Genomic DNA, 21263 nt, shown 5'->3' with positions numbered 1-21263 from the left:
ACTCTCTCTTAAAATAAATAAACTTAAAAAGAATAATAAAGTGATGAGTTTTATGTTAGGTGTATTTCGCCAAAATCTATTTATTTTTTTTTAATTGGGAAGGAAGCATCTGCCTGGGGTAAGTGACACCATCTCCGAACCTGTTTCCTCATCTGCAACACGGGGGCATCGGCAGAACCTACGTCACGGGTCGTCGTGCGGATTATACCACTGGGTCTGTAGGTGTGACCGGCGGGTACAGCACACTGACGGGCTGCTTCCCCTGGGACTGCTGGAAGGACTCACCACCATAATGCAGACAGAGCAGCTGGTCTGCAGACGTGTGTTCAGAAGAGGCTTAGCGAGCCTCCTGCCCCCCTTAAGGCCCCCGGCAGGCTCCGTACGGTGTTGGCCTCTGTAGGCTGTTTCTGGCATTCTGACTCACGACAGCACATCAGCTCGGAGCAGATCATATTTTAAACCCCGGTAGCTTGGTCTGAGCAATCGGGCGCTCTGGATGTAATTCTGCAGGTAATTTGAACGATGCTATCTAATTTCAAATGTCCCTGCTCTTACGAGTGCGAAGGCAGCATAATTTTTAATTAGTGGGTAAACAGTAAATAATGGATGGCGGTAAGTGGACACCACTGTTAATTAAAAACCCATGGTTGATAAAAATCAATTTGGCCCATGCATTGAACTCGGTCTATCAGGTCCCCGCGAAAAGTTGTGCAACCGACCCACGGCACCATCTGCGTTCAGCTGTTCCTTTCGCTAAGACTTTTTGGTGGGGGGGTGGGGGGCAGACGAGGTCGGGGGAGAAAGAAAACAAAAAGCTACCTCAAAAGCTGCAACAGAAAGCCCTCCATGTATTCATCGGTGACTGGTTGATTTCATGTTTGCGACCTTTAAATTGAAGCTTTGCAAACGGCCAAGAGGCGACGTTTTATGCGCCACTCTGGTGCGTTCGCCACGAAGGTCTCCGGTTTGTGTGTCGTGTTTTGCGTGTGTCTGCTCCGAACACAGTTGGGACTTCATGGCTTCCCTAGATCCTAATTTCTCCTAGGAAAACAGGACAGACTAAAACACGCTCAGCGGGAATGTGCCCTCTGAGGACTGGGGACAGAATTTAACATCAAGGGCCATCTCTTCTCGGTACCTTCAGAGAGTACAGGGCGGAAAGGCTTGTTTTCTTTTGAACAGAAAACATTTCCTCCAGAAACAGAGCTTGGTGGAGACAATGTCAACATAACCTTCAGGGCCCGTCCGCTGTTTTGCTCTGAGACATAAGCTCGATTTTCCGGCCAGGCAGGTAACACCGACCCCTTCGGTTCTTTTCTTCCCTCTGCTTCCACGCAGTCTCCAAATCAGCACTGTCAGACAGGGTTTGCTCACGCTGCTGATGTTTGCATTAACCGCAGGACTGAATCCAGGGGCCCTGGTGTCCCCCGATGAGGCCGCTCGTGGGAGCAGGAGGAGGTTGGAGGTGCTGACTCGGATGTGAACCCTGGCTCAGGATTCCTGATAGGGTCACGCTGGCAACGTGGCCCAATTCCAGTGCCCGCCCACCCACGCCCCGCGAGAAACGAGATGTGCCCAAGTTAATACGGAACTCCCCACGAGCCTCTTCTTCAAGACTCCCCTTGGTATGGCCTGAGAGCCCTCCAGCAGCCCCATGTGTCCATGGGGGGCCATGTCAGCCCCAGTTGGTAGGGTGGTTGTTTTCATTCCTCCTATTTAGTGGGTTAAAACCCATAAATCAGCTATAGGACACACTGGGAATATAGCAAGGACGCAGTGGGGCATCAGCATTTTCATCCACCCATCCATCCATCCATCCATCCATCCATCCAGCAAATTCATCCCACCGAGTCTTAAAAACAGCCCCTTTCTCCTTGCCTGTGATGCAAGACGGCCAATAGTGAAACCAGCCAGCCAGAGTCTGACCACATGGGTTTTGTCACATTTGGGCAGCACGTGCCCCTGTGCAAGCCAAGCCCAGCTCACCCAGCCTGTCTCTCTGCCCATAAGAGGAGGCTGATGCTGACGCCCGCCTCCGAGGGCCGTCACGAAAGTCAGGCAGCGAATAAAACCCGCGGGGGGTGACACTCGGTTCACAGAAACTGTGGCTGCCATGACTGTGGTCACCAGGGCGTCACCTCTGCTTTCTCAGCTGATCTCGGGGGATCCCAAGGGTCTCCAAATGAGACCCCGGGGCCTCCAGGAAGGGAGGACTCTGCTCTGCCTCATTTTCCTGAGACGCTGCGGGGGCGCAGAGAGTTTGGGGGTCACGCGCCCCATCGGACGGCTGCGAAGGGGCTGGTGTGGGACCCTCAGGCCTCCCCAGGCCTGCCCTGGGGGGGGGTGCCAGGAAGGTGTGGTGTGCAGAGGAGGAGGGGGCGGGATGTACCTTTCGTCTGCTTTTCCACTCCACCATCGAGCCTTCCTGGGGCCCCTGGGCCGTCAGGGCCCGGGTCCCCCGCTGGCCCCCCATCGCGTGGGCCCCAGGCTGGGTGGGAGGAAGTGCCGTTGGAAAGCCCTGCCGCGGGAGCCGGCCAGCGGGTCGAGGCCGGCCGCCCCCGGACACGGCCCGTTGCCGTAATAGTTGGACGCTGCTCACCGCCCAGCTTCCCACACATCCCGCCATCTGCGTTGTGTCAAGCCCGGCCCTCTGAGTGGAGATGACGGTTTCTGGAGAAACCGCTGCCCTTCAGCAGCCGAAGGCCCCGGGGCGCTCGCCTCAGGACAGCAAGCAGGAGGGATTTTGAACAGCCCCGTGGCCAAGCCTGGCTTGTCTCCATAAGATGAGCACATGTGGGGGTCCCTCGGGAGGATCTGAGGCCCCCGCGGCTCACGGCCGTCCTGCCTGGGCCTCCGATTCTTCCCCGGCCCCGCCGTCAGCCGGACGCATCAGCCCGGGCACCCGCCACAGGCCTGCGCACGCCCGCTATGTGCCAGGTGCCGGCGGGGGGCCTGTGACGCCCAGACGGACGACACACGGGCCCCACCAAGGAGGGCCCGTTGTGCGAGTGGTCTCGACAGGCAGGTGGCCGTTCTGGCCTGCTCCGTGGGGCAGAGGTCAAGGAGAACCTGGGCTCTTCGGTGGACCGGGCGGCGTCCGGCGAGTCTTTGGAAGATCTGGGCTCCTGGGAGTCTGGTGTGTCGCAGCAACTCTCAGAGACTTTCCAGCGCTGGGACCTGGGGTAATCCCCCTCCAGGAGGCTAGTACTCCGTGGCGGTCACGTCTGAGATGCAGGAGACGATGGGTCCAGAGGCCGATTCTAGGCACCCTGATTTGGGTGCGGCTGAGGGGGAGCTGGGCACCCTGGGGAGAGGCCAAAGCCAGACTGTGCCTGGCTCTCTGCTGTGGCCCAGGATGGGTCGGGGAGGCGGGCAGGGCGGGCAGAGTCTCTGCAGGGAGTCGGGACCACTAACCCATGTCCGTCTGCTTTGCAGCCCACACGGCAGAGGCGACTGGGACGGGAGGGGACAGCCACCTACACTGGGAGCCTCGCTGCCAACGGCCCCTGCCCAACAGAGCACCCGTCACGGCACTGCTGCCCCCACGCCTCGATGGGCCCTGGGTCTCCACTGGGTAAGACCCTGAGATTTTTCCCTGATCGCAGGCCCCTGGCAGGGAGACCTCACCCTCCCTGAGCCTCAGCATCCACGCGGCGCGGCTCGTCCAGTGGTCCGAGAGGCTCACCAGCTGTCAAACGCGTGGCTTTGCCCGCCCCCCTCCACAGAGCAAACCTGGTAGGCAGGGCCGTGCTGGGCATCCCGTCCCAGCGTGAATGAAACCCACGTGAGCGCCTGGTAGGCAGTCCTCACTGAGTGCCACCTACGCGCGAGGTCTGGGGGAGCCACGGCGGGAACAAGCCTGAACGCGGCTAACACAGAAATCAGGGACGTAAACTTGAGACGGCACTAAGCTCTGTAACGAAGGGGACGAGACCAAGGATGTGATAGCCAGGGATCTGGGAGGGCTCTCTTGAGAGTGGTCAGGGAAGGCTTCTCAGAGGTGGTAAGATTCAGCTGAGAGTCCTGAGGCAGGAAGCAGCAGGCGAGAGAGGGCCCAGGCGTCCCGCGGGTCTGTTGAATTCTCTACCTTGACCGTCTCGCCTGGCGTTTCAGAGGCCCTGTCTGCTGCTCTGGGGCAACCGGCTTTGTGCTCCGCCCTCATCAGTGGGGCGTGAACTCTGCAGTCCTCCCTCCTGGGTGAGGGAGAAGGCAGTGGCCTCCTCCCCACCTAAGACATCCCTGCCTCCCCGCCATCCCTTTTTGGGCCAGTCCTGCTCCGGGGTCAGGGACTGGACTCTCCACGTCCCCCATGCACCTCGTGGGGTCAGGGAGAAACCCGACGGCCAAACATCTGTTAGCACTCTGGGCGGAGGGAGGGGACATGAGCTCCGTAAAGCCACTTTGGATGCACTCCCAGGCTCTGCCCCGGCCCCGACTCCAAGCCCCAGGTGAGGTCCAGGCGCCACCGGCCCGGGTCACTCTGAGATAGAACTGGGGTGTGGGGAACATCAGAACTGGTTGCAGGCTGCTTCTGCCCTGAGACAACGGCATTCCAGGACAGTTCTTCTAGAAAGTTCTAGAACTTTCTTCCTAGAAAGTTCCTCTTCGTGCCCTCTAGACAGGCTTTGCTGCTTCCTGGGGGCAGTGCAGGGAACAATCCAGAGTCCGGGAACCACTGAGGTATCCGCTGTGGCCTGCTGCACCCCATTAGGCAAATCTCCCACCTCCGGCCCCGTCTGGGATGCAGGTGAGGACAGGGCTGTGGCCCACGCTCAGGTGGATGAGTCACCCCTCTCTGTTTTTAACTACCTCCTGTACTGGCATCTCCTTACCATTTTTCTTTAAACCAGCTTGCTTTTGTTTACCTAAATATATTCATTTCTTTTTACAGCTTTATTGAGGTATAATTGGTATACAGTAAACTGCACACATTTACCACGCACTATAATTATTTTTAACGGAAGCGTAATCTCACTGTGGATAGGGAGAGCACAGCCACCTGCCATAAATAGGAGGCAACTGTAAAAAGAAAGTCAATGAAAACAAGACAACATAATTAAATTCTCACTGGATTCGTCGCCTGCCTCAGAGTCTGTTCTCTCTGGGAGAAAAGGGAGGTTGGCGTTAAAGACACGTTAGCTCCAACAGGGACTTTCTCCTTCACGTAATCAGAAAGACTGAAAGAAAGGAAAAGGGAACTGTTTGCGTGCTGGGTAAGAACATGTTTCCTTTGCGCCATCAGCCTTGGTCTGAAAACTCTTGCAAAAATAAGAGTATAGATGGTGTGAGCCATGCGACGGGGGTACGTGCCTGCTCTTTCGTTCCCCCCGGAACTCATCCAACGTCCGCCCCATCTGAACCCTCCGCAGCAAAGTCTGAACCGCGAATCCAGGGTGCGGTGGTGGGTCTAGGAGCCATTTGGGTGCCCTCTGTGCTCAAGCCCACCCCGTGCTAGTTTTCACCACCAGCAGAAGAGCCCCGGGGGACGGCCACCCCCTGTTCTTGGTGAACAAAGTTTCACCGGCACACGATCATGCCTCCTCCCCGACCCCGTTTCCTTATGGTCTCTGGCTGCTTTCGCTCTAGAGACCGCCTGCCCCCCCCCCCCCCACACACACAAAAAAAAAACCCCCACAAATATTTATTATCTGACCCTTCACAGAAAAAGTTTGGTGACCCCTGGTTTAGACCGACAAACGTGCCACAGACATGGATTACACTCGGTCAGGGGACTCAACCTAGCGAAGGGGAGACCGAATGTAAGTGCCCATCGGTCACGATTCACTGAGTGAGGCCCCAGGGAGGGGCCGTGGGGTGCCAGGCTCCGGGCCAGGTGCCGGGGACCCAGTGGGGGAAGGACGGACAGGCCACGGCCTCCTGCAGCTCACAGCACAGGGCTCCCCAAATGCTGCAAGGGAACCTCTGTTTCCCAAGCACCCCCCAGGCACTGTCACCGTGCTTCAGGCTTCCCGGAGGCCCTGACGGTGAGTCTGATGCCTCCACGTCACAGAGGAAGCAGCGGGGCATTCCCCGCAGCCACTGAGGGACGGAAATGAGATTGGAGCCCGGGTCCTCTGGCTGCAAGGCCGGCACACTTCTTGGGCCAGTAGGGATCCACAGGACCCACCGGGACCCGTGCCGCAAGGGAGGGTGTCCGCTGAAGGAGGCCGCAGGGCACGACGTGGCGGGGCCGCTGGGCTCCAGGGTGGGGCTGAGACCACGCACGGAAACTGAGGCTGCAGGAGCCCAGCCCAGAGGGAGGCGCTCGGCTCAACGCGCTGGTTCTCACGGCTCTGTCCGACCCCGTCTCTGTCCGACAGCTGCGAGGTGCGCCCGGGGCCCGAGTTCCTCACCCGCTCCTACACCTTCTACCCCAACCGTCTCTTCCGAGGCTACCAGTTCTACTACAGGGACCCCTTCTGCCGGGAGCCCGCCCACTCCTTGCTCATCAAGGGCAAGGTCCGCCTGCGCCGGGCCTCCTGGGTCACCCGGGGTGCCACCGAGGCCGACTACCACCTACACAAGGTGGGCATCGTCTTCCACAGCCGCCGTGCGCTGCTCGACGTCACCAGGAGCCTCAACCAGACCTGGGCGGGCCAGGACTGTGCCCAGCGGCTGCCCCCGGCCCGGGCCTGGCTGCCCGGGGCGCTGTACGAGCTGCTGAGCGCCCGGGCCAAGCGGGACTGCACGGAGGCGCTGGGCTTCACCATGCACGAGCTCAGCCTGGTCCGCACGCAGCGCCGCGTGCAGCTGCAGCCCCGGGCCGGGCCCCGGCTGGTGGACGAGCTATACCTGGGGGACGTCCACACCGACCCAGTGGAAAGGAGGCACTACCGGCCCACGGGCTACCAGCGCCCGCTTCAGAGCGCCCTGGTGAGTCCGGGGCCCTGGAAGGGCGGGCACTGAGCCCCAACCCAGCAGGGCCTCTATGGTCCGGTCCCTGCCTAGGACCCTCTCCGCACCCCCACTCTGGCCTGCGTGCCTCAGGACATCTGCACATGCTGCTCCCTCTGCCTGAGACACCTTTACTCGGGTCTTTACGGGGCTGGCTTCTTCCAAAAGATCCGCTTTTCAGCCTGTCTGTGTCGGACCCTCCTGACATCCTTCTTGCGGGCCCCAGAGGGTCCCCTTCTGCCCTGCTGGCCATGTGGGCTTGGGCAGGCCTCTCTCAGTTCTCAGATCAGATGTGCCCTCCAATCCCCACTCTGCACACTTTCCAGCACTCAGCTTGCCCTGGGCTACATGGTTTACTTTTTACCCGCCTCCTTCTCCTCTAGAAGTAGACGTTCCGCAAGGGTGGGGTCCCACTCTCCAGTGTCGCCACACGTGGCCCAGGGTCTGGCGAACCGTCGGGGCCACTAAATGCTAGTGAAGGAACCAGGGAGAGGTCAGCCCTTCTCCAGGGCTCTGCTGGACAGCCGCACAGCGTGTGGAGGGCAGCGCTCTAAAGCTCGGCATGGACCTCCCTGTTGGCCTAGAGCCAGAGATGTTCATACTCAAGTCAGGGGCAGCAGCCGTTCTGAGGCTGACTGTTCTCACGACGCCGACTTGAGACGGCATCGTCTGGGCACCTTCTGAGAATGCAGAACCTCAGGTCTGAATGCAGAACGTCAGGTTCTGTGGGTCCGGGGTGGGGCCTGGGGTTCTGCCTGGGGTTCTGCTCCCAGATGGCCCGTGGACACCCCCCCACCCCCCCACTCTGGGCAGGAGATGGCAGTACCAAGGGACCTGCCCTGTGAGACCCGCCTCCCCCGCCCCAACTCCAGCGTGAATTTCACTCAAGGTGCTTAACGTACATTTTTAAATGAAGCGGCCACAAACAAACCGCCCCCATTTGGGGCAGATCCCGGTCGCCCTTTCTTGCCTGCTGAGCACACGGGCAGAAAGAATCTGAGTTTCATTTGCAGAATGGACTCTCGGAACGCAGAGCCTGGCCAGCAAGGTGCGGGGAGGCTCGTGACTTCTCCAGTGGGGCTGGTGAGGCCTAAGGACCCCTCCTCAGAAAAGTGTTTGTAGAAGCATAAAATAAAATACAAAAGAATTTAAACAGAAACCGATTCTACTAAAATAGTTGCCCAAGCCTTAAAGCACTAATTTGTAACACGGGAATACTACGAACGCGAATTCTTTATTCTCCCTAATTGGGTGTAAACGATGTTCCCAGGATCTGCAACACGGTTACCAGGAGGCCGGCAACAAAGTCAGAGGTCCCGGGGTACAGGGGTTTGTTGCCTACACTCACAATTACAGAAAAGTTCACTTTTATTAGGGTTTATTGAAAGCGAAGTCAAGGTAGGATGCCATGGTGAGAATGTCAGTACAAGGTCCCCAAGGAATATCTTTCAAAAGTGAGAACAGGGCCGCCTGGGTGGCTCAGTCAATTAAGCGACCGACTCTTGATTTTGGCTCAGGCCATGATCTCACCCTTCATGAGATCGAGCCCCGTGTCAGGTTCTGCGCTGACAGCTCGGAACCTGCTTGAGATTCTCTCTGTCTCCCCCTCTCCCTCTGCCTCTCCCCACTCCTACATACCCACTCTCTGTCTCTCAAAATAAATAAATAAGCATTTAAAAAAAAAACCCAAACTGGGAACAAATAGATTGGATGGATGAGTTCAGGAGGTCCGCCACCAAGTGCTCTCTGAGCTCTTAGGCAATGCTCGCATCATTCAGCATGTATTGAGTGCCTACTGTGTACTCAACACTCACGGAACGAAAGCAGACGGGCAATGTCTCATCTCTGGGAGCAGCTGCTTGCCAAAGTACCCCAAAGGAGGGCACTAGGGATGAGCCCAGCTGCCCTCCTCTCCTCTCCCACCACCTCCTCCCAAGCCAGGATCCGGACAGCAGAGAAGCGTGAGAAGTTCTCATAATCAGAAAATCAGCCCGAGTTCTTTTCGTGATCTCAAAATTATTCCCTTTTTGGCAGCCAATGTTCTAGGCTGGTCTGACGTTAATCCTACTTGGAGAGGAGAAGGCTCTGGCAGTGGGGTGATTACTGGTGCCCACTACCTCATTAGGAGGGCAAACGGCTCTGAATACAGAGAGGACGGACCCCCGGGGCACAGAAGATGACAATTTTCAGGTCTCCCCAGGCAGGACTCTGGGGCCGCAGACTCCTGCCATCCTGCTGCCTGACCAGCCAGCGTGGCCAATACAACCTGAACGGTGACTGAGAAACAGATCAGGAATGTGGGCACAGGCAAGCAGTGCCAGATGCACAGACATTAAATTAGATATCCGCTCACCAACTGCCCCCTCCCTGGGAAAAAAAAAAAAAAAAAAAAAAAAAAGATCATTTCAGAGAAGAAAATGCTGCAGATAAACCCCCAAGGAACGAATTAGTCGTTACCTTATGCTCTCTGGGGCCCAAGCTTTGCCCAGGACCCAAACCAGATGGTAAACATAACATTTTTAGAAGTTAATTTAAAACCAATTTGATCCCCAAATTCATTGCCTGGATGTAGAATCCTAATCAATCAGCCAACACTCGACCAAAATCATCTAAGCCTGCTGTCACCTCTGGGGGTTAATTAGAAACTGTTATGTGCTGTTTGAGAGATAACTTTATGTAACAGGTTTGAACCAGTAAGAGTTTGGCTTCCGCACAAGCGTGAATTCTGCTGGCTGGGGCCTTGTGTATTAACACGTGCCACTCCAGACCTCTGCAGGATGACGCCACAAAGGTTTTTCATTTTTCTTCCCCTTCAAGCGCAGCAGAGGAGGAAATGCCTGTTCTCTCTCCTCTCTCCTCTCCCACCTGAAAGGCTCACTACCTCTCGATTTGTTATGCAGAACACCAGTTGCCCCAAATTACCAAACAGCATCCCCAGTGTCCTGTCTGCAGAAGATTTGAAGGGAGCGGGGGAAGAGGGGGGGAGAACAGCCCTGGTGTTATTTTGATGTAATGCATCCTGCCCTGTCAATCCCCATCAGTGTGACAACAGTCCGAATGTGGGTTAAAACGCCTAAATTCGACCCTTATCAGCCAGCGTTCCAATTAACCGGCCCGGCAGCTAAATACCCAGCTTGCTCATTTCTGTCCGTCACATTTCTGCAGCCATTCGCTGGCATTTCAAAGTGCCTTCCTGTCCTCTGCCCTCACGTCAACATCCCCCAAGCCAAAAATAATGCAGGTTTCCATATTATGGAAATCGAGGCAAGTTGAGGTCCATCATAGACACAAATAATAAAAGCTGCTAGGGGCGCCTGGGTGGCTCAGTCGGTTAAGCGTCCGACTTCAGCTCAGGTCATGATCTCAGGGCTTGTGGGTTTGAGCCCCGTGTCAGGCTCTGTGTTGACAGCTCAAATCCTGGAGCCTGCTTCCGATTCTGTGTCTCCCTCTCTCTCTGCCCCTCCCCCGTTCATGCTCTGTCTCTCTCTGTCTCAAAAATAAAATAAACGTTAAAAAAAAAATTTAAAAAAAATAAAATAAAATAAAAGCTGCTCATGTGGCAGATCTGAAAACGAAAAAAGCAAAAAATTAAAAACAAACACAAAAACCCCTGTTCTTAATCATCCAATATTTTCTTTCTAAACGAGAACTCCCGAATGCCGCTTGTGTGGCATAAAACTCACCCAGCAGCAATCTGTGGAAATTGTGTGTGTGTGTGTTTGCAAGAGAAAAAAAAAAAATGGAGCTGACTTCCCAGCTGGGCTCTCAAAGTGCCCCCTCTTTTCCCTGGCCTGTCCTGCCCGTGCCCCTGGCCTGAGGTTCCCTCCTGGGATGTCTGCCAGTCCCCAGTGTCAAGCCTTGCTTTGACAAGCGGTCGCTCCCAGGACATTTACCTTTGAGAATGATGCTCTGGATCAAATTCTGGGCAACAGCTCCCTTCCAAAACAAAACAAAACAAAATGAAAACAAATGCACAAAAAACCCCACACCAAGATGTCTATATCTGGTTCCTTTTTGGCCTCAACTGAGCCTCTTTCCTCTAAAATGCAGCCTGAGTCCTTCCCCACACGTGGATTTGGCATCCGTTTCCTGTTGATGGGTTTTACTGCAAGCCCAGCTCGGGGACTCTGTAAAGCAGGGACCGTCTCTGTTCCACGGTCTCCTCGGTGAGACTCTGAGCAACGGGCAGGAGTATTTTCGTGGCCCTGCCTCCCTGTCGCCACATGTGCTTTCTAAGGGAGGGAGAGAACGATGCCCACCTTCCCGGGGGACGTTTTTGAAGCAAAAAGAGCGCCTCTTCTCCACCCCGAGGTGGAGAGGGTGCGGCTCCGAGGAGGGTGAAGTTTTCAGTCTGGAAGGGACGGGGAAGAGGCTCCAGACGGCACGGTCTAGCCCGTCTCCGCCACGTCCGGGCTGGGCCGTGGGCTCCCCGAGCTCCAGCAGCTTCGGCCAGAACACGTGGCGGTTGCCCGAGCTGGGCCCTGCACAACGCCTGGCACTTAGGAAGCTCCTAAAAGTGATGGGGGGGCGGGAGGGGGTTAACAGTGAGCCAGGAGAAAGGCCACAAACTCCAATGGCCGAATCTCAGGACCAAGCAGGCGGGGTGTGGGACAGGAAACCTCCAAATCCCAGGGCGTAAGGCACCTCCACTCTTTCTGGCTCATTCACCCACGCGTTATGTGGCTGCTGTGAGCCCGGCCCTGTGCAGGGAGCTGGGAACAGAGTAGCCGCGGGCCTCCGGGCTCTCGGGACCTACCCTCCAGCGAAGGGAGGGGGAGGGGTGGAGACAAGAGGTGTGCCATCTGGAAAAGTGTCGCTAAGGCCTCCCGGAGCCGAGAGACTCGGGGGGACAAGGAGCAGCCAGCCAGGGCAACACCGGGGGGGGGGGGGGGGGGGGGGGGGAGGGGCAACAGGTGCGGAGGCCCAGGAGGGGGCGGAGCTTACGGAGGTCCGAGGAGGGCAAAGTGGCCGTTGGCACGGGAGGCAGGGAGTGACGGGCGGGGCCCGCGATGCCCCGGTGCAGGGTGCGCCCCGACGCCCCGTCCACGTCGGACACTCACCGTTCTCCTTGCCTTCTGCCAGCACCACGCTCGCCCCTGCCCCGCGTGCAGCCTCATCGCCGGCTCCAACGAGCACCACCCGCCCGTGCTGCCCCCCCAGGTGGCCCTGCCCCTGCGCCTGGGCGGCCGCTGGGTCAGCCCCGGGTGCGAGGTGCGTCCCGCCGTGCTGTTCCTCACCAGGCTCTTCACCTTCCACGGGCACAACCGCTCCTGGGAAGGATATTACCACCATTTCTCGGACCCCGCCTGCCGTCAGCCCACCTTCACTGTCTACGCAGCCGGCCGTTACACCAGGGGCACGCCGTCCAACAAGGTCCTCGGGGGCACCGAGCTGGTGTTTCAGGTCACGCGGGCCCGGGTGACTCCCATGGACCAGGTCACCACGGCCATGCTCAACTTCTCGGAGCCGAGCAGCTGCGGGGGCCCGGGGGCCTGGTCCTTGGGGACCGAGCGGGACGTCACAGCCACCAACGGGTGCCTGCCGCTGGGCATCAGGCTCCCCCACGTGGAGTACGAGCTTTTCAAGATGGAGCTAGACCCCCTCGGGCAAAGCCTGCTCTTCATTGGACAAAGGCCCACGGACGGGTCGAGTCCCGACTCCCCGGAGAAGCGCCCCACGTCCTACCAGGCGCCCCTGGTGCTCTGCGACGGGGTGTCCGGGCCCCTGCTGCGGAAGCCCGACCTCAGGGGCGCGGGGCCATGTCCCCGAGCGGCCCCTCTCCCCGCCCTGCCCCTTGCTCTAGGGCTGGCCCTCCTCGAGTGGCTATGAAATTAACGTGTGACCTGCAGGCCGCTCCTCTGGCCCCTCGCCGCCCCGGCGGACTCCCTCGGGGCGCAGACCCCTCCATCCATCGGTGAGGAGGTGCCCGTCCCCCGCTCGGCTGTGTCTCCGCCGCCGTGGAGAGCGACGCGGCCCCGCTGCCCCCCGGGGCGGGGGGGGGGGGGTGAGCACCCGAATCCAGGCGCACCTGCAAAGCCGAGGACACCACGGCGGGCAATTCGACGCGAGCGCTGACCACGAACCTGGGCGCGGCCGCGGCAAGCGCCCCGCGTTTCTGAGCGCTCGCTCCGGGGTTTCCCCGGCGGGTGGAGGACAGCACCCCTTGTCCCGTCCTCGGCCTTTTGGGGGACCGGGAGCGACATTCTGCACGGGGCCGGCGCTGCTCGGCCGGGCCCGCGGCTTGTGGGCTAAAGACGATTAATCCGAATTTAGCGAGACAAACTCAAACCGCAGCCGTGAATTCAAGATGCTGCTTCGGGCTTTCGGGTACGTCGCAGCTTTCTGGAGGAGGGCCGGTCTCCTTGGGGGCGCCTCGGCTCTGACTGCTGGCGCTTGCCTGCACTTGCCCCTCCGTCTGCCAGCCGGGGCCTCGAGCCGGCCGCACTGCGCAGCCCTCCGGGGCCAGCGCTCCCCGGGGCCCAGAAGAGCGCCTCCCGCGCCCGCACCAGCCTGGCTGCTGGGGGCAGGTCTTTGGAGGAACCCGGTTTCCAGCCTTTGAGAGTAATTAATACTAATGATCGCGGTAACACCGGCCTGCTCTGTAATTAGCCCCGCACAGGCGTCCTCTGTTCTCAAGGCTCCCTGTGCTTAACTGACAAGGAGGGAGAGGAACCTCCGAGTGTGTTTTGGGGACCATCCCAGGGAGAGGTCAGGGTCACCGGGCTACGTGGCAACTTCTGGAGAAGGAGGCAGCCTGCTCGCCGCGTGATGTCCTCCTCTGCCTGGGGGGGGGGGGGGGGGGGGGGGCTGTCATCAAGGTGGGGGGAGGACACAAGGCCCCTGCCTGTGTTCCCAGGGCCTCGTCTGTCTACTGCGAAATTAACTAGCATCCTGGTGGGCTCAGGGGTTTCCGGACTCTGTGCCTGTGATACGCCCCCTCCTTCCTCCCCCCGATTCCTATCTCTGGCTCTTATCACAGATCTTGAACAACAATTGTCTGTGAGGCTAATGATGCTTTCAGAGCAAGCCCCTGTCTTCCGTGAGATTGTGTGGGGTTCCATTAGCCCGCTGAAATTGCTCTGACTTATCTACCCATTCTTCTTCAACAACAACAACAGCAACAACAAAAATACAAAAGAAAAGAACCCCACCAAGTTAATATTCTCTGTAGGTCTCGCAAAGCTAGGAGAGTTCCTGGTGTATTTACCGAAGTACAAAAAGTAATTAAGATTATTTACGGTCTCAGACTGCCTCGGGGTGGGGGGGTGCGGTTCCCCGTGGGGAGGGGGGTGGGTGGCGATAATGTGTCCATGGCTGAGCAAGTCTTGTATCCGAGGCTTGAGGCAACCATGACACCATTTATCATCAAATTTGAATCTTTTAATAAAATTAAACAGCCTGAAAAATGTTCCTGCTGGTAATTAAAGTCAACCAAGGGGATTATGGTTCTAAAGAAAGGAAGCGAAGTGAGTGTCTCCCAGAGAATGTGTGAAAGAGAATAAAAGCAGTGGAGGTGAACTCTGGCTCTCTGTCATGCTACTTTGGTTCAGGCTACCGCCCTGCCCTGTTAAAAACTCTCCAGGAGCTTCCAGCGCACTCAGAATCAAGTCCCAGTTCCTCGGCCACTGATGTCCGCAAGGTCTGGCTGTTGTGCATGCCCACATCCTGGCTGCACGGGCCTTCCTTCTGTCTCTCGATCACAATAAACCGTGCCCTACCTCCGGGCCTTTGCATGTGTCATTGCCGTTTCTCTTTCCCTCCCCGCCCCCCACCCCCACCTCCATCCTCAGAAGCTTGGCTTTTTCTAGTCTCCTGCTTAGGGAGGCCAACCATCAGTAACCCCGAACAGCGGCCTCCGTTCCATCATGCCGTCTCTTCCTTATAATGCGTACGGATCACCGTCAGAAATGACCTCTTGCATTCATGTTTATTCTCTGCCTCTTCTACCGCAGCTGTGAGCTCCGTGGGAATGGGGAGGGTCTCTGCCGTCTTTTCCAGCAGCTTCGGCAGTGCCTGCCACGTGCTAGCGACCTCAGTAAATACAGCCGAGTAAACAAACGTTGACGGTCCTGCTTAATCCCCACACCAAGACGTGCGAAGAGGCCACAGACACACGCCAGGCATAGCGTCCCTCATGGTGGGGGGGTGGGGGGGGGCGGGCAACAGGCTAGGTGAGGGGTGGGTGACTGTATCTTGCTCGGGGGGGATGCTGAAGGCACAGGCCGGAGAAGGGGCCTTGCCCAGCTGCTCCCCAGAACCCGAGGGCTAAGTCTCTGTCTTGGGGTGTCCTTCCGGGGTTCCAGTCCCAAACAGGGGTGGGATTCCTTGACTGTATTTGGGGAAAGCAAGTCAGAGCTGCTCTGTGGGGCACAGCATGAGCCACTTCTAACGGGAGGCTCTCCGGACTGGACTGAGATGCCCTCTCTCCCAGGGCCGCTTGGTTCTGGAGCGGCTGATGCTGGTAGAAAATATCATGGCCGGAGAGAAAGACCACAGGCCTTTTCTCCTGGGCAAGAGGCCGTGCTTCCCAGACTCTGGGCTGAAATAAGGAGGGGTCATCCGGGCGGCCCGAGGGGGCTGGGGAGGAGCCCACAGACTCCAGCCTTCTGGCTCCTTCCTTGGCTCCTTATAATACCCTCCACATAGAACCCAGGATGGCTTTAATCAACGGAGGGGAAAGTAAAACCTATAGTTCTAGCTCAAAACAAAACAACACAAAATTAATGTTCTCCATTCTATGTTCAGTCACGTTTAAAAGGGGGAAAAAAAAAACCCATGCAGTTTATAATTTCATAGTGCAAGCTCCCAGGAGAGTAAATGAGCTTTTTTTTTTTTTTTTAATAAAAAGTTTAAATTGTATACAGCTCTCAGAGGCCCATTAACTACCAGATGCTGGTTATCAGAAGAAGCTATTTCTTTGCCTTCTCTAAGCGAATGTGTTTAATCTCCCAGCGGTGCTACCGGCCTGGGAAAGAACAGCTCACGGTGACGCGGGCTCTGCCGCCCGCACTCGGCCGGTCTCGGGGGGCCTGGGTGACTCAGGCGAGAGGGAGGCTGCAGGGGGCAGGGCGGGGATGGCGGCTCCTGACGCAGAGGAGGCAGAGAAGCGCATCAGGGCCGCATCGGGGCCGCGGCCCAGGCCGCCTCCCGGCCATCGGCGGCCGGGGAGCAGGTTCTGCTTCACTGCGGGGGGAGCCTGGCAGCAGCTGGAGACCTGTAATCCGTGCCGGATGGTCCTAAGTGACCGGTTTCCTCCTCCCACACACCCCGCTGGGTGGACGTGAGGGCCCAGGGCCGACCTGGGCCCCCACCTGTCAGGGTCTTCTCACCCCTCCCACTGCCTGGAATGTCCTACCGCCTTACCCTTCACTGTAAGGAGCCTTTGCTTTGTTTCCTTAGTTCTTGTCGGCCTCTCTCGTTTAGAATAGCAGGCCCTTGTCTGTCTGGCCCCCCCACCACGTGCCCAGGGTGGGGAAGGTGCGTGGGCACATAGTAGGAGCTCAGTAAACACTGGTTGAATGAATCAACGCTCTGGGTGCTGATTGGAGGCTCCAAACCGACGAACCACATCCCCTAAATCTGGTTCCGAATTTTCATGTTGCTATATTTTTTTAATAAGATGGGCAGAGAAGGCACATGGGAGGCTCATTCGGTTGAGCATCTGACTCTTGATTTTGGCTCAGGTCATGATCCCAGGGTCGTGGGATTGAGCCCCATGTCGGCCTTCAAGCTGAGCACAGAGCCTGTGTGAGATTCTCTCCCCCTTTCCTTCTGCCCCTCTCCTCTGCTCTCTCTCTCTAAAATAAAAACATTAAAAAAATTTTAAAAATAAATAATATAAATAAGTAAATAAGAGCCCAGAACTGCAAATTTGAGGAAATCTGTTTTTTCCTACCCAGGTGGGGCCAACTGCTATCCCAGAATAGGGGGGGCCACACAGCCTGACATGGGATGGGGTCCCCTGGGAGCCCCCCTCAGGTCTCACACATAGTCACAGAGATGTCACAGATGCTCAGCATCATGCAGGCACCTAAGACTCTCCACCCTTAGCTGTGGAGCCCCTGGTTCAGTTCCCTCGTCAGGAGAATGAGCTGAGACATGTGGAAAGACCATTCCTGGTGAGAGCTTCAAGAGGAAGCAGGGACACATTCTAAGAGGAATGGCTTTCAACAAAAACCTCAGTGAGGATGGGTCTTCTTCAAGTGATGTTGTATTTACTTCCTAAGGGTTATTAATAACCCCCTACTCTCACTCCTACACTTGGTATTTTTTTAATCCCCCAGGAGAATAATAATTAATAAAAAAACCTTAGGTGGTCATTACTTCTGTTAAAATCAACTGTCAGGGAGCACCTGGGTGGCTCAGTCTGTTAAGTGCCCAACTTTGGCTCAGGTCATGATCTCACAGATTCGTGAGTTCGAACCCCACATCAGGCTCTGCACTGTCAGAGGATTCTCTCTCTCTCTCTCTCTCTCTCTCTCTGCCCCTCCCCTGCTCTCTCTCTTTCTGTCTCAAAAATAAACATAAAAAAAAAAATCAACCGTCAGTTTATTAAGAACTGCATGTACGTACTGAGCACCCAACATGGGCCAGGCAGAACACATACCTTCACATCTACCTCCTTCTGAAATCCCAATAAATTACAGAAAGAGAACAAAAAGGCACAAGATCACATGGACACATGGAAAAGGAGAAGAGAACACAGTCAACGAGAGATGGCAGCAACCTTCTGGAGTCTGGAGGTCTGATGGGCAACATATTGACAGCAGGTGACAGAGAGCAGAGAAAAGGTGGGCTGCCAGGCCAGTTGAGGGGGAGGGGTCAGAAGCAAGTCCACTCGTGCCCCCAAAGTCTTAGCAAGTGGTGGCCCAAGGAACCTCAGAAGCAAAAGAGCCCTGGGGCTGAAAACAGGACTATTTCAAAGTCTACAAAGGAGGTCTAGCCCCAGATTCTCTTCCTAACCCCTGTATGAAACCTGAAGTGTTATCAGGGGATGTCTGGACTTAGAGACTCTCCAGGGCAAGATGTCATGCTAAAAGCAGAGGTAGCAAATAAAAGTCTACACATTAAACTGTTGGGTTTCACAGTTTTTGTTTTTGTTTTTTTTTCCTTGAGAGGTCAGTCTTCTGCTGCCAGGCAGGAGACAGGAAGATTCCAGAGCCAGAAGTTCCCCGGGGAGGTATCTGTGAGGTCCCTGCCCAGTAAGCCTGCATGGATACCTACCATTCGGCAAAGCCCGCCTACACAAATGCAGCTTCCCATCAGCCTTTTGGTGTTTAACTCGTAAATATATTAAAGGACAGTCAAGGATCACCAGACATTTAAGGAAAGTCTCCAAAATGACAGAGAATAAAACCTGGTCCAAAGTGACTAGTATGAAGCAGATAATGCAGGGGACAGAACAACAACAAAAAGAACTATACCACCCTCAGTGAAAACAATGCTAACCTTTTAAAGACCATCGCCATTATCTAGTCCCTCTTATTCACAGAACAAGAAAAAAGTAACTATAATATCCTCAGTGAAAAGAACACATATATCTAGCAAGAGCAGGCTGTTATAAGCAAACAATAGTAATTAGAAAGGAAAGACTCTTGAAAATTATAAATACAATAGCAAATAAAAATCAAGAGAAAGTTGGAAATTAAAGTTGAATAATTTCCCCAGAAATTAAAAAAAAAAAAAGGGATCAGGAGTTAAAATGGTATTAGACTTCTTAAGGGCAACACTGGAAGCCGGCAATCAGCAAACAACGTTCTCAAAACCCTCCAAATGATTTCTGACCTTGATTTTTATACCCAGTACAACTATCACTCAAGTGTGAGGGCAGAATGGACCATTTTCAGATATGTAAAGTTCTCAGAAAAGTTATCTCCCATACTCCTTTCTCAGAAACCAGCTTAAGGATGTGCTCCACCACAATGAGGATGTAAAACAAGAAAGAGGAAGCTAGAGATCTGGAAAACGGGATCAACCCAAAAGAGAACAAAGGAAGATGACGGTGAAGGAAGGGACTTCCTGGGATGAGAGCTGTGCAGCAGGTCTAGAGACCAATCAGTCCAGAGAGCAACAAGAGAATGGAGGGCTCCAGGCGGGACTTTTCTGAGAAAATACATAAAAATCACAGAGTACCTGGGCACCTGGGTGGCTCAGTTGGTTAAGCATCTGACTTTGGCTCAAGTCATGATGTCACAGTTCATGTGTTCAAGCCCCACATCGGGCTCTGTGCTGACAGCTTAGATCCTGAAGCCTACTTCAGATTCTGTCTCTCTTTCTCTCTCTCTGCCTCTCCCCTGCTTGTGCTCTCTCTCAAAAATAAACATTAAAAAAAAATTACACAGTACCTGACATGTGAATGCTCTTACACTTCTGTCAGAGTCTGGGGCTGAATTAATTATAAAGATATATAAGAAACTAAGAGGGGCGCCTGGGTGGCTCAGTCGGTTGGGCAATCGACTTCGGCTCAGGTCATGATCTCGCAGTTTGTGAGTTCGAGCCCTGCATCCGGCTCTGTGCTGACAGCTCAGAGCCTGGAGCCTGCTTCGGATTCTGTGTCTCTCCCCTCTGTCTAACCCTCCCCTGCTCACGCTCTGTGTCTCTCTGTCTCTCAATAATAAATAAACATTAAAAAAAAAAAAAAAAGAAACTAAGTGGCTCAGTCGGTTAAGTGTTTAACTCTTGATCTCAGCTCAGGTCTTTACCTCAGGGTTGTGAGTTTAAGCCCCATATTGGTCTCCACACTGGGCGTAGAGAAAGGAAGGAAGGAAGAGAGAGAGAGAGAAAGAAAGAAAGAGAGAGACAAAGAGAGAGAGAGAGAAAGAGACAGAAAAAGAGAGAGGGAGAGGAAGGGAGGAAGGAAGGAAGGAAGGAAGGAAGGAAGGAAGGAAGGAAAAGAGAGAGAGAAAGAAAGAAAGAGATGAAGAGAGAGAGAGAAAGAGAGAGAGGGAGAGGAAGGAAGGAAGGAAACTAAGCAAACAAAACACTGGGATTTAGTAACTTGGGAAGGGGGATAAAGGTTATATATAAAAGGGAAATATGGGGGCACCTAGGTGGCTCAGTTGGTTAAGCTTCCGACTCTTGGTTTCGGCTCAGGTCATGATCTCACAGTTCATGAGATCGAGCCCCGCACCGGGCTCTGTGCTGACAGCTCGGAGCCTGCTTGGCATTTTCTCTCTCCTTCTCTCTCTACCCCTCCCCTGCTCTCTCTCTCCCTCTCAAAATAAATAAATAAATAAACATAAAAAAATACTATTGACAATAGCGAGATTATGGAAAGAGCCCAAATGGCCATCACTGATGAATAGATAAAGAAGATGTGGTTTATACATACAATGGAATACTATTTGGTGATCAAAAAGGATGAAATCTTGCCATTTGCAGCAATGTGGATGGTACTAGAGTGTATTATGCTAAGTGAAATAAGTCAGCCAGCCACAGACAAGTATCATAGGATTTTACTCATATGTGGAATTTAAGAAACACAACAGATGAACACAGGGGAAGGGAAGGGAAAATAAGATAAAAACAGAGAGGGAGGCAAACCGTAAGAGACTTTTGCTTTTATTTTTTTAACGTTTATTTATTTTTGAGACAGAGAGAGACAGAGCATGAACGGGGGAGGGTCAGAGAGATCATGACCTGAGCCGAAGTCGGGCGCCTAACCGACTAAGCCACCCAGGCGCCCCCATAAGAGACTTTTAAACACAGAGAACAAACTGAGGGGTGCCGAGGGAAGGTGGGTGGGGGGATGGGCTAGACGGGGGATGGGCATTCAGGAGGGCGCTTGTTGGGATGAGCACTGGGCGTCATATGGAAGGGATGAACCACTAAATTCTACTCCTGAATCCATTACTACACTATATGTTAGCTAATGTGGATTTAAATTAAATAAATAAATAAAGTATAAGTAAATAAATAAATAAATAAATAAGTAAATGGGAAATATAATCGTAGAACAGACAATACCTTGCTGTGAACAACATTTAAATCTTTATCAAGCAAAAGGATACCGACAGAGCCAAAAACTGTGACATAACACTATGAGAGGGAGGGAAAGAGACTGTGTTTCAGACGGGGGTGGAGAGAAAGGTTATATTGGAACTAATCCTTACCTTCCTTAGAAGGAAAACTCAAGAAAAAGTAATATAGCCCCATGATTAAGAAATACAAATGCTAGGGGCGCCTGGGTGGCTCAGTCAGTTGAGCGTCTGACTTCAGCTCAGGTCGTGATCTCGTGGTCGGTGAGTTCGAGCCCCGCGTCGGGCTCGGTGCTGACAGCTCGGGGCCTGGAGCCCGCTTCGGATTCTGTGTCTCCCTCTCTCTCTGCCCCTCCCCCGCTCATGCTCTGTCTCTCTCTGTCTCAAAAATAA

At 54.8% G+C, this 21263-nt stretch overlaps 1 protein-coding gene across 1 annotated transcript; it reads left to right on the top strand.

Annotated features, from left to right (window-relative positions):
• The first annotated feature begins 2636 nt into the window (after positions 1-2636).
• On the top strand, positions 2637-14135 carry APCDD1L (APC down-regulated 1 like). The gene is made up of 3 exons (XM_078443795.2): positions 2637-3574; positions 6321-6873; positions 11977-14135. The coding sequence occupies exons 1-3, from the start codon at positions 3417-3419 to the stop codon at positions 12721-12723; spliced, it is 1458 nt and encodes a 485-aa protein (XP_078299921.1). The 5' UTR covers positions 2637-3416; the 3' UTR covers positions 12724-14135.
• Positions 14136-21263: the final 7128 nt, after the last annotated feature.

This window comes from Panthera onca, chromosome A3 (assembly GCF_046562875.1).
Source record: "Panthera onca isolate mPanOnc1 chromosome A3, mPanOnc1 haplotype 2, whole genome shotgun sequence".
In the NCBI taxonomy this organism is placed as follows: Eukaryota; Metazoa; Chordata; class Mammalia; order Carnivora; family Felidae; genus Panthera; species Panthera onca.
The sequence above is the reverse complement of the archived record's forward strand: the minus strand, read 5'-3'. Positions and strand labels throughout refer to the sequence as shown.